The sequence below is a fragment of the Haliotis cracherodii genome, unplaced genomic scaffold (genome assembly GCF_022045235.1).
Source record: "Haliotis cracherodii isolate W230 unplaced genomic scaffold, xgHalCrac1.p SCAF_17, whole genome shotgun sequence".
Classification (NCBI taxonomy): domain Eukaryota; kingdom Metazoa; phylum Mollusca; class Gastropoda; order Lepetellida; family Haliotidae; genus Haliotis; species Haliotis cracherodii.
This window is the reverse complement of record NW_027266272.1, coordinates 30,101,431-30,119,000: the sequence shown is the minus strand read 5'-3', so window position 1 is coordinate 30,119,000 and position 17,570 is coordinate 30,101,431. Positions and strand designations below refer to the sequence as shown.

Sequence of the window (17,570 nt, the reverse complement as noted above, 5' to 3'; positions counted from 1 at the left end):
ATGCGATCACCGTAGTGTGTTACTGCAACTGTCCAAATTTTGTGTAGTGATATTATGTAATATGTAAAATAAAGCATATTCAATTATCCAATTGATTTGATTAGAATATACTTGCGTCAGTGTATTTTATTAACGCCCAAAACCGTATTTGTTAAACACATATAATAACAGATCATATACCCGCATGGTGCCTTGACTTACTATTAGCTTTAATAGGCCATTCCGGAATAAAATAGTTCCCCCCAAAGCGAAGAACATCTGTTTTAGTTTGTTTACAAGAAATGTATTCCAAAAAATACCCTCATTAGATGAGAAGGTCCATTAAGAACTACCTCAGTAAGTCAATCACAATGACAGAGCGTTGTAATACATTTACATCAAGTACAAAATGGCCGACACGATAAACGTGACGGGAGATATTTCCGAAGTTGTTAATTAACCTATGACGATTTCAAGCCTTTGTCATCACTGATCAATTGGCCTATCATTGAAAGGTGATTGTAAAGATGTGTCAAATAGATAATAGGGTAAATTCATAGATTGCTGTAGATTGTCACTACGATAGTTTGGATTTTTGGGTTGTTTTTTTTCTCTAGGATGGGTATCCTTGAACGGCATGCAACCAAACTGTATGACTTATCCCAGAGTATGCTAAGACGCTACGTTCAAAATTAAATTGTCTAAATGATGAAAAAAACCGCTTCTGTATGAATTCTTACTTGGGAATTCCCAGGGTTTTCCCCAGGAATGTGGAAGTAGTCAGTGTTTACGTAATTTCAAGAATACATTCACCTGATAAACGTCATGTGACCCACCTCTCGTCCCATGGAAAAGCCGTATATCGTGTAAACTTCACATTACAAAATTAGTTACTGTTATAACCAAATGAAACACAACCCATTATCCGATAGAGGTAACTGTTCATAGCGGAGGGATATGTTATCTCCATAAACTTGGTAGCATGGTTTGGTTTGACTTCTTGGCACGTGTCTGAATTCCATTAACATGTTACATATCCTAAAACTGACTTATCAGCAATTTTTTAGTCGTTTTTCCGTCCAATGACCATATACGGAAAAAAACGTCGTTTTCGTGTTTGCAGTGCATGCTGAGATGTCAAGTTCAAGCTTTGAGGCAGCCATTGAAAGGGACCAGTCATTAATTGTTCCATTCTTTTTTTCCAAAAAAGTTGGCCCAATCTTTTTTGGCCCAGTTTGTTTTGGCATGAATTTCTTAAAAGTATTTAACACAATTTGATACAACCATGTGTATAACAGACATAATAGGTTTTGCTTTATTTGCACCTCTTTTGAGGTTACTATTATTTTTATTTATCTTTATTGTTTTTTATAATTTCATTTCAAAATGCAGTGGGAATTTATCTTATTTTGTAACTATAGAACATTAACAATCGTTAGAAAATCCACAAGCATCCCAGTTGACACTGAATAATATAATAACAAATGTATATATAACGATATATACTGATTTGGGGTTTTTCATAGACAATATTGCCTATTATTTTGATTAATTACATTTCCAAATGAAACTATTTCATTAAGAATAACATATTCTAATATGTTGATGGCAAAACAATAGTGATATGCACCAAAAGTAGTCCCATATTCCATACAATTAGCACGGAAGAGATATTTTCATGTTTTAGCGGCCATCTTGGCGGCCATCTTGAATATTTTAAAATGCCCAAAGATGACAGAGTGTCATCAGTCAATTTCATAACCTAGAATGTGTACTTAAACAAATCCAGCAATAAAAAAAACTTTATCCCCCAATTCTTGGATTTTGTCCTCTCTGCCGGACTACTAACGGGATCGGGTGGACAGTCTCGCTGACTTCGTTAATGCATGTCATTGTATCCCATTTGCGTAGATTGATGCTTCGTAAATCGATGGGTTTTGTCTTACCACACAATCTCCACTATAACGCTCTCTACACATCATGGGACCGCCTCCGTTGTCTCGTGGTAGAGCGTCCGCCCGGATAACGGACGGTCCGGGGTTTGATCCCAAGCCGCGTCATTCCAAAAGACGTTAAAAGATGGTACTTGTTGTTACCATGCCTAGCGCTCGACATTAATGGGATAAAACAAGGACTGGTCGGCTCCGCTCGGAGTCAGTATACTGTGTTTGAGGTGGGTATTCATGTTAAACTGCGACATGGTATCTCAGTGGGCTAGCACTATAAATCGGCATCACTCCGGACTAGTACAAGCAAGCACACACACACACACACACACACACACACACACACACACACACACACACACACACACACACACACACACATGCACGTCGCTATAGAATTGCAATAATCTTGGACGCGACTTCAAACCCGATTTCACCTCACCTGTCCACGTCATGGCGTACAAATTCGGTAATGAACTATTAACCCGGCACTGGCACTAATCCTGCCATTTGCATCCCTTTCCAACCCTATGGCATCATGTAGAAAATGGAATCAGTTGAGACATGGTCTTTTTTCCATTAATTTCAATCTATATGAAACTGAAAACACAAAATCCATTCATTCCCGTATGTTTCAGCACCGTTTGGAATACATGGAAATAATTCACCTTGAGAGCATACATTCAATATTATTTGTACATCTCAATATAATTTTCCATGGGTGATGTCGCCTATGGGCACAGAATCCAACAATTCCAAGCATGAGGTCACACATGAAAATGTACCATTTCAAGCAGTGCTATTTTGATCCTTCTAGGTTGCAGACAAGAACTATGAGTACACTATCGTGTGTGTGTTTGCTGGCCTGCGTGGCACTGGCACTGGCACTGACGTCCAAGCAGTAAGTACACACTCTCCCACTAAGTAGATTGAAAGGAAGTGACTATATATTTGGTATTTTGAATGGAGTGGGTGTAATTTTGTCTGAGATTGAACAAAAGGAGTGTTTGCTTGACATGTTTGAAGTTTCGAAAAGAATTTGCTGGTTAATTTCGAAAGTTGATATTATACGAGTGACGCTTCAGAAAAGTTTGTTTATCTATTATTTTCTCAATGAATAATACTAATCTGAAAAAGCAAAGCAAAACACGCTTCAATGCAGATTTAAATAAGTTCAATATGTGGCGGTACAAAGTTAATTTGTTAGATAAGTTTGATAATTTTAGTATTTCAAAACTGAATACAAAAGTAATACATGATTCCATTGATTAATTGTTATCTTTCAGGGATGTTTCAGATAACTGTCCTTATTGCATGTGCGGTCCTGACATCACTGTTACTATGGAAGTGGACAACAGCTTCAAACCGCCGACATTCAAGTCCTATATCGAGCTTGAGATGGCTCAGAGAGAGCTTATGTACTTCCTCCAGGAGGCCGCCACCTACGACCAATATTTTCAGTAAGATGACTCCCTAACGCACGTCCTCCTCAATCCTCTTTTCCCAGTTCAGTGTCAGACTCCACCTTCTCTGTCAGCCATCACAACTCCTTTGTCAGATGACACTTCTTATCTCAGACTTTGCCTGTTGTCAAACTCTAATTTCTCTGTCAGAAACCATCGTTCTCTGTCCGACAACACATTCTCCCTTTTTCAACACATTCTCTGTCACATAATACCTTCATCCGTCCCACAACACATGGTGCTGTCTCCGTGAGACTCCACCTTCTCTATCAGACAACACCTTCATCTGTCACACAACACCTTCTTTATCACACAACACCTTAGGTAACACGTTCCTGTCAGACTCCACCTTCTTCTGTCACACAACACAATAGGTAACACGTTCCTGTCAGACTCCACCTTCATCAGTCACACAACACCATAGGTAACACGTTCCTGTCAGAATCCACCTTCTTCTGTCACACAACACCATAGGTAACACGTTCCTGTCAGACAACACCTTCATCTGTCACACAACACCATAGGTAACACGTTTCTGTCAGACTCCACCTTCTTCTGTCACACAACACCATAGGTGACATGTTCCTGTCAGAATCCACCTTCTTCTGTCACACAACACCATAGGTAACACATTCCTGTCAGACTCCACCTTCTTCTGTCACACAACACCATAGGTAACACGTTTCTGTCAGACTCCACCTTCATCTGTCACACAACACCATAGGTAACACGTTTCTGTCAGACTCCACCTTCATCTGTCACACAACACCATAGGTAACACGTTCCTGTCAGACTCCACCTTCTTCTGTCACACAACACCATAGGTAACACGTTTCTGTCAGACTCCACCTTCATCTGTCACACAACACCATAGGTAACACGTTCCTGTCAGACTCCACCTTCTTCTGTCACACAACACCATAGTTTAGACGTTTTGGTCAGACAACACCTTCTCCTATCACACAACACCATAGGTAACATGTTTCTGTCAGACTCCTACTTCTTCTGTCACACAACACAATGGTAACATGTTTCTGTCAGACTCCACCTTCTTCTATCACACAATACCATAGGTAACACGTTCCTGTCAGACTCCACCTTCTTCTGTCACACAACACCATAGGTAACACGTTTCTGTCAGACTCCACCTTCTTCTGTCACACAACACCATAGGTAACACGTTTCTGTCAGACTCCACCTTCATCTGTCACACAACACAATAGGTAACACGTTCCTGTCAGACTCCACCTTCTTCTATCACACAACACCATAGGTAACATGTTTCTGTCAGACTCCTTCTTCTTCTGTCACACAACACCATAGGTAACAAGTTCCTGTCAGACTCCACCTTCTTCTGTCACACAACACCATAGGTAACACGTTTCTGTCAGACTCCACCTTCATCTGTCACACAACACCATAGGTAACACGTTTCTGTCAGACTCCACCTTCTTCTGTCACACAACACAATAGGTAACACGTTTCTGTCAGACTCCACCTTCATCTGTCACACAACACCATAGGTAACACGTTTCTGTCAGACTCCACCTTCATCTGTCACACAACACCATAGGTAACACGTTCCTGTCAGACTCCACCTTCTTCTGTCACACAACACCATAGGTAACACATTCCTGTCAGACTCCACCTTCATCAGTCACACAACACCATAGGTAACACATTTCTGTCAGACTCCACCTTCATCTGTCACACAACACCATAGGTAACACATTCCTGTCAGACTCCTTCTTCTTCTGTCACACAACACCATAGGTAACACGTTCCTGTCAGACTCCACCTTCATCTGTCACACAACACCATAGGTAACACGTTTCTGTCAGACTCCACCTTCTTCTGTCACACAACACCATAGGTAACACGTTCCTGTCAGACTCCACCTTCATCTGTCACACAACACCATAGGTAACACATTCCTGTCAGACTCCACCTTCATCTGTCACACAACACCATAGGTAACACGTTTCTGTCAGACTCCACCTTCATCTGTCACACAACACCATAGGTAACACATTCCTGTCAGACTCCTTCTTCTTCTGTCACACAACACCATAGGTAACACGTTCCTGTCAGACTCCACCTTCTTCTGTCACACAACACCATAGGTAACACGTTTCTGTCAGACTCCACCTTCATCTGTCACACAACACAATAGGTAACACGTTCCTGTCAGACTCCACCTTCTTCTATCACACAACACCATAGGTAACATGTTTCTGTCAGACTCCTTCTTCTTCTGTCACATAACACCATAGGTAACACGTTCCTGTCAGACTCCACCTTCTTCTGTCACACAACACCATAGGTAACACGTTTCTGTCAGACTCCACCTTCATCTGTCACACAACACCATAGGTAACACGTTTCTGTCAGACTCCACCTTCTTCTGTCACACAACACAATAGGTAACACGTTTCTGTCAGACTCCACCTTCTTCTGTCACACAACACCATAGGTAACACGTTTCTGTCAGACTCCACCTTCATCTGTCACACAACACCATAGGTAACACGTTCCTGTCAGACTCCACCTTCATCTGTCACACAACACCATAGGTAACACATTCCTGTCAGACTCCACCTTCATCTGTCACACAACACCATAGGTAACACGTTTCTGTCAGACTCCACCTTCATCTGTCACACAACACCATAGGTAACACATTCCTGTCAGACTCCTTCTTCTTCTGTCACACAACACCATAGGTAACACGTTCCTGTCAGACTCCACCTTCTTCTGTCACACAACACCATAGGTAACACGTTTCTGTCAGACTCCACCTTCATCTGTCACACAACACCATAGGTAACATGTTTCTGTCAGACTCCTACTTCTTCTGTCACACAACACAATGGTAACATGTTTCTGTCAGACTCCACCTTCTTCTGTCACACAACACCATAGGTAACACGTTTCTGTCAGACTCCACCTTCTTCTATCACACAACACCATAGGTAACACGTTCCTGTCAGACTCCACCTTCTTCTGTCACACAACACCATAGGTAACACGTTTCTGTCAGACTCCACCTTCATCAGTCACACAACACCATAGGTAACACGTTTCTGTCAGACTCCACCTTCATCTGTCACACAACACCATAGGTAACACATTCCTGTCAGACTCCACCTTCATCTGTCACACAACACCATAGGTAACACGTTTCTGTCAGACTCCACCTTCATCTGTCACACAACACCATAGGTAACACATTCCTGTCAGACTCCACCTTCTTCTGTCACACAACACCATAGGTAACACGTTTCTGTCAGACTCCACCTTCATCAGTCACACAACACCATAGGTAACACGTTTCTGTCAGACTCCTTCTTCTTCTGTCACACAACACCATGGGTGACACGTTTCTGTCAGACTCCACCTTCTTCTGTCACACAACACCATAGGTGACACGTTTCTGTCAGACAACACCTTCTTCTGTCAAAATATACCTTCTCTGTCAGACACCACTCTGTCACAAAATCCTTTCTGTAGGTCGCCGATTTTATGTCATATACCACTTTTTTCAAACAAATGTTTCTGTCAGCTACAACCTCTTCAGTAAGACATACACTCCCCTGTAAAATGTACTAACGGGGAAAAGGGAACTGTTTTCCACATAGAATAGTGACGTAAATAAAGTACAACATAATATTTGGTCTTTCTTCCGATCCATGTTTCATGATAACAAATTCATTGACAAAATTCATACCTGATAACATTAGACAGGGAGACACGAGCTAAAATAGGGGAGATGTAACAACACAATTATCAGCGTCAATTTCATGTGTGACCACCATTTGCGTTGCTACAGGCGAGGCAGCGGCGGCGCATTGGATACACCACATGACTGACAACAGCCAAATGTCAACCAAAGATTGGCCCAACTGTGTTACCGTTACCTCTGGTTCTGGTCCTGTCGTTGGCGTATTTCTATCATATCCCAGACATGTGGGGAAGAGTTCTTCCGAAACAGCCGGCCATGTAATGCAATGCTGCCCCCAAAAGTCTGTTATCACACGTGCAACATGTGGGCGGGCATTATCCTGCTAAAACATGTGACGTTACGTCCATGCACTTGCACAAAGGGTAGAACGTGATCTCGAACGATGTCGCTCCGGTAGTGTACCGGTATTCAAATTGCCATTAACAATAATGAGTTGTGTGCTCCCATGAGTGGTGATGCCACCCCATACAATTACACTTCAAGTCCCATACTGACGACTTTGAGTACTGCACGCGTCGATAAAACGTTCTCCTGCAAGCCTGTAGATCCTTCAACGACAGCCATAACTGTTCAAATGAAATCTGGACTCATCTGTGAACAACCATCTACCCCAGTCCAAGTCTTGTCTTCTGAACCTCAGATGCTGAGGCAAGGTGGCAAATCATGAGTGTTGCCCTACTGAAGACAACATCTCCAAAGAGATACTTTTGTGTTTCGATGAACATTAAAATGTCTGGCAAATTCTTTTTACGACATTCTTGTTTGCTGCATACCCACGGCGCGTAGACGTTGATTTTCAGCAAGCCGTGGTATTGCGTAAGCGTTATTTACGGTTAAACGAAAATGTTATAAGTGAAACTCACAGCTAAACAAGCGTTGTGTGCTGGTAAAAAAGCGTGTGTAAGTTTCATGCTCCCAACAAACATGCACACATCCAAATTGTGCGACGTGCCTCACGATCGTATAATCAAGGAGATGTCTTCGTGGACATTAGATTAAATTTTGTTTTTATTGAACGTTACATGACTCACAGTTACTTATTTTCCTTCATGTACAATCTTCCTTCTAAGCTATAGCCTTGTCAGTCACAAAACATTTTCTCAGTTTTCCACTAACCTTTCTACGTCAAACGCCACTTCTTCTGTCGAACAGCATTTATCTGTCAGCCACCGCCTTCTCCCTCAGATGAACATCTTCTCTGTCAGACGCATCTTTTTTTTGCCAGGTTCTATTTCGTCTGTCAGGGTACACGTTCCCAGTCTGACAACACATTCTCTGTCAGACGTCACCTTGTTTATCGGACAACACATTCATTGTCAATGGTCCATTCATAGACTGTTTACAGCTATTTTGCCCTTTACGCCAAATTTTAATTTGTTTCGGCGGATACTCTAAACTGGTTATTCTTTTGCATTGACAATTTATATTTACTTGAATACAGTCGATGTTTCTCCTGGTGGACTGAAGAGTTTCATCATAAGCCCAGTAGCTTTTATCATTGTTGAGCCAACTATAAAATGACTGTTTGGGCCGAGACACTGTGTTGCAAAACGAATACATTTCTGTTATATTACAACTTACAGCATCTGATTCTCTGCACTTGTACACGGCAGACGTAATTCCAAGTTAATAGTTCGCTTTGATTAGTTTCTACGAAATCTGTAAAGGCACTATTGTGTCACTACTGTTTACAAACCTCAGTCGTATGGCCGGAGTACTGCTGCGCAGCATCAGACAATGAACTTTTTATGCATATTGTGTGAATGGCGGGTACTACCGGTAGGGCAGGACATGCTAACCCTTTTCGCGAACACCTGGTATCTTCACAGATTTTCAATGGTCCATTCATATAGTTTTCACAGCTCTGTTTCGGCGGATAATCGAGACTGGCTATTCTCTTGCATTGACAAGTTATATTTATTTGATACACCACTATCTCTGTAAGGCACCACCTTCCTAACACCTCTCTCAGACACCACCTCCGTCCTCAGTCAACACCTTATCTGTCAAACACAACCTTCTCTGCAAGACACCACCTTCTTCCTCAGACAACAGCGTCCTGTCATACACCTCTTTTAGACAGCATCTATTTAATTTACTTAAACAACACCTTCTCTGTCAAACAACACCCATCCCTAGAATAACACCTTCTCTGCCAAACAACAACTTCTGCGCCAGATTCAATCTGTGAGATTCAGCCTTGTCTGTGCTGGTACACCTCTTCAGTGAGACTCCTTTGTAGTTCTCTTTCTAAGTTACTCACATGTTATCTGAAGTCTTAATAGTATGTGCCAGTGTTTCGTCCCTTATCTCAGTTGTACTTGTTCCTACATGGTTTGTTTGCCAAAACGCATTGAAAAGATAATGTCCATGTGATGATCAAAACAAAACAGATATCGATGAAAGTGAAATGCAAAGGTTCCATAATGTAATCTCTGTTGTTGTTCAGTTTCACAGCTGAGTATTTTACGACAGAGGCGGTGATTGGATTTTTTATTATGAGCATGAATAAATTAGCCGGAAGCACCGAGGACAAGACTTACTGGCAGATCCTGGACAAAGGGATACCTACACCTTCAGGTGAGCATGCTAGCATGTAAGTAGGTATGTTTGTGTGCGTGTGTGTGTGTGTGCACGTGCGTTTTGTATGAACACATGCATGCATGTATGCATGCATATGCCACAAATATTGCATGGAGAAGGATTGATCCACATGTAAACTGACAATGGTGTTTTTATATCGCAGGTGCCAGTATGTACATACCAAAAGATGGGGCCGTAATTACGTTCAATTTCACCACGTACTAGACCGACAATTTCATCACACCGTAGACAAGGGTCGAGTTAATAAAAAAAACAAGACGTGAAAATACCGTATCTCTATTAAGGCATACGTAAATGATTGTCAGAAGTTATGTTGTGGGATTGTTTACCCTCTGAACGTCATCTCATAGGAAAAAAATAAATATGTTAGTGCTGTCTGTATATGAACATGTAATAAATGCTTGAGGTGGTGAAATCCAACAATAGTTATCATTGTGGATAAAACTACCTCTATTACCTCAGGCCATAAATCCTGCCTTTTGGCTGATCTTACACCATGAAACTTTAAGATTTGCCACAGACTCTCCTCTTCACAGTTAGGTTTCTCATGGTCTTGAGGGAGATTTTCTACAGTCAACAGCATCTGCGCATGCGCATGACCGAAAACGTCACTTCTTTTCAATAACCAAACATCCTAGATGCCTATATGTTGGAGAAGTGGGAGGGATTTAGTCATTTCCAGTTTTAACGTCATTTCCTGTTATAACGTCACTTCAGGTTCTCTGATGACACAATGAGCTTTGATAACATTCCATATTGGCGTCAATACCGAAGACCCGTCGATCACTAACAGATCTTATAATGTGAGTCCAACCGTTAACCTAGAGCCTGCTCACCTTGGTCGACATATGATCAAAGGGCTAATTTGTAGTCACCTGGAATCCTCGCCCCTATAGCATTATAGCATGGGCTTTCATCGGTGGTCCAGTGGTCCCAGTGAATGTAGGCCTCCCATGTGTGCTTGGACATCACATAAATAGAAGTTTGTGAACATGCTATGCGAAACTCATTGACAGTTTGATACGATGTGTTCTATGGAGTTCCAGGAAGCTGATCTTGAAGCTAAATCCTGGCTGTAAGGTAGACTTTAAACGCTTTTAACGGGTGCAGTAACTGTCTGGTCCGTCAACAGCTTAGTTAAATGTGAGGATTGAGTGTTGTCTATGTGCGAGTAGTCTAGTTATTGTGGGCAGGTTCTCAACGATTTAATCTCAGAGTTGTCTCAGAGTAATCGTATTCAAATTATAGTCGTGAGTGAGTGAAGAGAAATGGTATGTTACTCCGACACTCTTGCTGCCGTGGCCATGGCTTGGGGGCTTGCAAAAGAGTAGCGTATACATAGGCTCATAAGGTGGCTCTAACAGTGATGATAGAAAACATGTAGAGAAAATGGACTTCTGGATTAAAAAGATTTCAGAAGACAATTACGTACTTGGTGAGTACCTGTGACCCCATCTTCCCGAGGCGAGGGCGTTAACTGACTATAAAAGTCCAGTTTCCAACCTAGCCGAACTAGGCAGGAATTTTCAGTCTGGATCGTAGCGCCACCAGTGGCTATGACGAGTCATGTCCTTTCTATGTCCCACCTATTGACCCATCAGATTCCACCTCTGATATCACTTGCATTTGCTTCAAACAAAATGGCGGCACACAGTCAAGAAGATTTGATCGACAATCAAGATCTATATTGTGATAAAACAGGTCTTATCCATCAATAGGATAGAATCCTCGGATAGAATGCAAATCCTCATGATCAGAGTGAGAGACGTTATCCGATCTGTCATTACAATGTAGGACACAGACATCCTCACGGGTGCCGATGGTGTGGGATTGCGCGACACTATGCTCTTAAAAACATAAATATCCTCCATGATGGTTGTTAACATTAATCCAATCAGTTAGTCATCGACGAAGTTCTGAACATGTGCATGGCTTTGAACTAAAGGAGACAGGAGGATCCAAATGCAAGCTGATGTTGGCTAGCGTCTCCACTCCAGACCTCCGGAAATTAGATGAAATAATAGTAGAATCAGAGAAAAAACTTGTCATACGTAAGCTGATTTCACGATCGACTAGATTCCTGATTGGCCTTTGACTATTTTTGAAACTATGAGTCCATTACTATTTGGACATGAACACATCTGATGATCGTCCCTGTAGTTCTAGTGAACAATCGCAAGATAACTCATAACGGCTCCTTTAGCCTGAATCACACGCTAGGCCGCCGCCTGTTTATAAACAAATTTGAAACCCTAGAATCTGTATGCCTCTAGTGACTGTGACTCAGTTGAGAAAACATGTGTCAGTTGGATACAGTGTTGTATCTTGATGATCGTCATAAACGGTGCAGGTGAAGCTCGCTGAGGCATGTCATTATATAGCAATTGTGCAGATCGGCCCAGACTCGATATTTACAGACCTTTCAAACGCAAAGTGGGGTGTTGGTGGGGTGTTGGTTCCTTTGGGCGTATGCGACTCTGCATCGGCTAATTCGTAAAACAAAAACTTCGTCAAAGGGAATGAAAATAGCGTGTGTCAGTCACGTGGGCGTTACTTGTCTCTGGCAGACGGCTTGGTGCTCGATCTGCACGAGCCACGTGCTGGATAACATGATTTCTTCCGGGTGTATATCTCATCAGAGATCTCGCCAAAGGGTAGTTAGCAGAAGTAGCAGATTAGTGCCTCTTGGTAGCCTGAGGTGTACGAAACATAACTGTATCCATCTGTTTCCAAGAAGGAAACCGCTGGGCAAATATCCACTACCGCTTGGAGATCCTGTACTATTTTAGCTGAAAAGCAATGAACAACTTCATCGTCAATTACAGCAGAAAGAAATTTAGATCTGTCCCTTTTCCTTGCTTTGTCTTCCTGGGAGATTTCTGCAATACCGTGATATCGATTTTGATCGAAGACAGTTGTTGGTGTAAAATGTTATTAACGGATTGCATTATATTTTAGGTGTAAGCATAAACTGCTCCATGTTGAAGTGGACAGGAAGAATCAGGTGCGTTACTTTGACAAACTAGCCCTCTATCCTGCGAGTTTCCCAACACATTCACAAAACAATCTATTTACGCGAAAACCCTCGAGGAGTAGGCATATTAATAACTAGTAATTATAACGAATTAACTGTGGAAAACCTTGTGAAGATCAAACCGATTGTGAACTAAATAGACTGGAAAATGTTTTCCTTGTTTACTTGAGCACACACTGGAAGGAAGTGACGTTTTTCCGCCCTACGCATGCACAGATACTGTGACTGGAAAATCTAACTCAAGGCCATTGTATAGCTGGCAGTAGAGAGGAGCGTTTGTTGAAAATCTTAAGATTTTATAGTGAGAGTACATCCGTAATGTAGGATTTATGACGAAATAGAGGTAATGTTTTCAAAGGATCCTCATCCATCACTGCTGGTGATTGGGTATGCCTACTTCAGAGAACTTTTAAATCCGCAAGTACAATCAAATCACTCATTTGACAAAGATATCGCAGTCTTTCTAGAAAACCATTCTACTCTAGACTGGGATCACTGTAGAAACTGCGATTAACTGGTCAGTGGGGAAATATCAGACCGTGAAATAATATATGCTATACAGCATTTGAAAACTCGAAAATCACAGGGACATGACGGGATCCCAACAGAAGCTGTGAATGAAACCTGTTCTCTGTTAATACCCTTTTATATGCGTCCTTTTTAACCATATTCTTGAGACAGGTCAATTTCCGGAATCATGGAATCTTGGTCTTATTGTCCCAGTACATATATCCGTCTCGAGGGGTGACGCAAAAAACTACAGAGGCGAATAAACATTTGGGTCTCCACCCAACATATACTGTCAGACTGCCCAGCAGGGTTTAGGGAGATTACTCTACGATAGATCACATTTCTTTATATTCACTGACACATGGATATATTAGCATGAAGCATGGAAATTGTTACTGTTTTTTTGTTGACTTCAAAAACGCAATTGACACCGTGGATCGAAATAAACGTCTTTATACGTTGCTCTGTAAAGGTATACATGGTAAGATAAGTACACTACTAAGAAGTATATATGGAAACATATAAAAGCAGCTGTAAGATGTAGTAAAAACACTATGACTGATGTATCAAATACATAAATTAAGTGCGGGTGTATGACAGGGATGTATATTATCACCACTCCTTTATATTTTGTACATTGATGAACTTGTGAATGATATCGTGAACACTGATTGTAGTGGGATTTTTGTAGACGAAGTTGTACAGGCATTATCGATTTTACTATTTGCGGATGATGTTGCAAATTTGCGGATTGTGGTCTAAATTTACAGAAAAAGATAGATGTTCTATATAAATAATGTGCTAAGTGGGGAGTATCTGTGAATACTAAGAAACTAAAGTTGTTGTTTTCAAGAAAGGAGAAAAGATATCTGAACAAGATAAATGCTTCTTCGGTCCAGAAAGACTAGAAGTAGTATCATACAACAAATATCTTGGCTTAACAATTATATGGCAAAATTAATTTACAAAAGCATGTGAAGTACTTTCAAGGCATGCAGATAAATCAATGTATTCAGCTATACAGTGTGTTAGTATAATGAGGAATATACATGTTGAATCGCTATTTAGGGTATTTGATGGTAAAATACAGCCGCAGATGGTAAAATACAACTCGGAACTTTGGGGAACCTTATATCACCACAGTATTAAGAAAATTCATACAAAAGTTTGTAAATTTGCTCTCGGCGTCGGCTACCGGTCACCAAATAATGCATTTTCTTTGTAGAATGCGGAAGGCACCCGATATATGTAAACTATCCATGTAGAGTTATCTCATACTGGATACGTTCGCTCAGACAGCAGAAAAAACCGATGCTATTACATGCTTAAGCGCCTTGATGACTTTGGGGATATAAACTGGGCCTCAACTGTTAGAGACAAAAACGAAAAATTGTACAGTTAATAAACAGCAAAAATTGCAGTTTTTGTTGATAAGATATTTGAACGAAGGATGATACATTGAATATTAATAAAACTCAAATGTGTACATCTATTAAGATACAATATACGAGTGGTGCTCAACGACGAATTGTCCTGCAACAAAATGTCGTTGTACTATTGGCCTCATATACGAAATAAATCTGTCTGTCTGTATTCAAAGGAATTACACAGAATGCAATTCAGTTACTTGGATCATGGATTTGGCAATGCTTTTACCATAATGAAGATGTTAGGTAAATACCGTTTCAATAATCGGAACATATATATATACACATATATATATACCACTACTGGCCGATACTGTGAAAGCTACCGTAGGAAAACAACGTCACACAACTGACGGATATTATGAACAATACATTGCGTATACAATGTCACACAATTGACCGATATTGTGAACAATACACTGGGTGTACAATGTCACATTTATGACCGATATTGTGAACAATACACTGGGTGTACAATGTCACACACATGACCGATATTGTGAACAATACACTGGGTGTGAACTATTACATTAATGACCGATATTATGAACGATACACTGGGTGTACAATGTCACACACATGACCGATATTGTGAACAATACACTGGGTGTACAATGTCTCACAATTGACGGATATTGTGAACAATACACTGGGTGTACAATGTCTCACAATTGACGGATATTGTGAACGATACACTGGGTGTACAATGTCTCACAATTGACGGATATTATGAACGATACACTGGGTGTACAATGTCACACACATGACCGATATTATGAACAATACACTGGATGTACAACGTCACACACATGACCGATATTGTGAACAATACACTGGGTCTACAATGTCTCACAATTGACCGATATTATGAACAATACACTGGGTGTACAATGTCACACACATGACCGATATTGTGAACAATACACTGGGTCTACAATGTCACACAATTGACCGATATTGTGAACAAAACACTGGGTGTACAATGTCACATTTACGACCGATATTGTGAACAATACACTGGGTCTACAATGTCACACACATGACCAATATTGTGAACAATACACTTGGTGTACAATGTCACACACATGACCGATATTATGAACGATACACTGGGTGTACAATGTCACACACATGACCGATATTGTGAACAATACACTGGGTGTACAATGTCTCACACATGACCGATATTATGAACAATACACTTGGTGTACAATGTCACACACATGACCGATATTATGAACAATACACTGGGTCTACAATGTCCCACACATGACCGAAATTATGAACGATACACTGGGTGTACAATGCCACACACATGACCGATATTGTGAACAATACACTGGGTCTACAATGTCACACACATGACCGATATTGTGAACAATACACTAGGTCTACAATGTCACACACATGACCGATATTGTGAACAATACACTGGACATCTAAACACTGATACACTGCTCTACGTGGCAGTAGAAAATTGTTGTAAGTTTATTTGCAGTCAGTGGAGTGTCAGTGGAAGCACACGATTGAAGAGCTGGTAAAATGTCGAGCGCTGTCGGTAGTTACCTTCCATGGTTGTTAAAACATGGCAGACTTGATCGTTCAAGTTTCCCGAAGGCTGTCTGTACCTATATAAGAGCGATACAAGGGCGATTTGAAGCCTTTACAGCTGATACAGTTGATGGATGCACTTGGAACAGTTCATACAGTTGGCTTAGTTAGTAAATCTACATTTGATATGGGTAGTCTATCTGGTACAAGACCGCCTCCGTGGTCTAATGGTAGAGCGTCCGCCCGGAGAGCGGAAGGTCCGGGGTTCGATCCCAAGCCGCGTCATACCAAAATACGTTAAAAGATGGTACTTGTTGTTACCCTGTCTGGCGCTCGGCATTAAGAGGCTAAAACAAGGACTGGTCGGCTCGGAGTCAGTATACTGTGTCTGAGTGGGGTATTCATGTTAAACTGCGGCATGGTATCTCAGTGAGCTATAAATCGGCATCAGTCCGGACTAGCACAAGCATCCACACACACACATACACGTGCATGCACGTCGCTACATAAGTGCAATAATCTTGGAAGCGACGTTAAACCCCATTTCATCTCACCACCTATCTGGTACAGATGATATGTCTTGTACATTTGTGGTCCATCTTGTGCAGTTGTTTATAGTGGTTTGTCTGATGGAGCGCCTTATCGTGGTCTATCTGGTACGGCTGATACATCTCGTAGTCTATCGCGCCCAGTTGACACATGTGGTACATGTGGAAATGTAATGCTTCCGTGTCTTTTCGTGTCAAACACCAGGCATCTTTACTCATAAATTTCATGTATTCCTGACGCGACAGAAGTTGAGATGAAATGATGATATATGTAATTTGTTATACAATTGATTCACATAAAAAACAACCATGCACTATACAGTTGTGTTTGAGAGTGATGGGAAAATTACACTATTAACTATTTTCAATTGCACATGAATTATTTATATATTTCAGAAATACGTATTTTTAAGCGGTATTGCATATTTATGTTGCAGTGAGTAAGTGAGTGTGTGAGTTTGACTTAACGCCGTTTTATCATTGTAACTTTGTAAACATTTTTCAACATGATCAGGACGAAGTTGGGATTCGAAGCCACGATCATAGATTTCTTGCACGTTAAAGGGACGCAACTCACAACAGCGGATTGCAGCACCTTAGACGGACTGGACCCCCTCAAAATCCCCCTGCCCCCTTCCTCCGCTGCGTCAGTTTAATGAATTTCAACACTTAACATGAATCACTTTAAAAGTCGCCACGGGGCTCAGCTCTCCTTCTTTGCGAAGCAGCAGTTACTTGTTTATTTTCCCAAACCTGTACTTTCCTG

The 17,570-nt window shown here is 41.1% G+C and overlaps 1 protein-coding gene across 1 annotated transcript; it reads left to right on the top strand.

Moving 5' to 3' along the window:
* The first annotated feature begins 2,758 nt into the window (after nt 1-2,758).
* Nucleotides 2,759-9,938, top strand: LOC139464604 (cobalamin binding intrinsic factor-like). The gene is made up of 4 exons (XM_071246128.1): nt 2,759-2,826; nt 3,212-3,385; nt 9,580-9,710; nt 9,877-9,938. The coding sequence occupies exons 1-4, from the start codon at nt 2,759-2,761 to the stop codon at nt 9,936-9,938; spliced, it is 435 nt and encodes a 144-aa protein (XP_071102229.1).
* Nucleotides 9,939-17,570: the final 7,632 nt, after the last annotated feature.

Coding starts and splice junctions, on each gene's coding strand:
- LOC139464604 (XM_071246128.1), top strand. CDS start 2,759: ATGAGTACACTATCGTGTGTGTGTTTGCTGGCCTGCGTGGCACTGGCA. Junction 3,386..9,579: donor ACCTACGACCAATATTTTCA/GTAAGATGACTC, acceptor GTTGTTGTTCAG/TTTCACAGCTGAGTATTTTA. Junction 9,711..9,876: donor AGGGATACCTACACCTTCAG/GTGAGCATGCTA, acceptor TTTATATCGCAG/GTGCCAGTATGTACATACCA.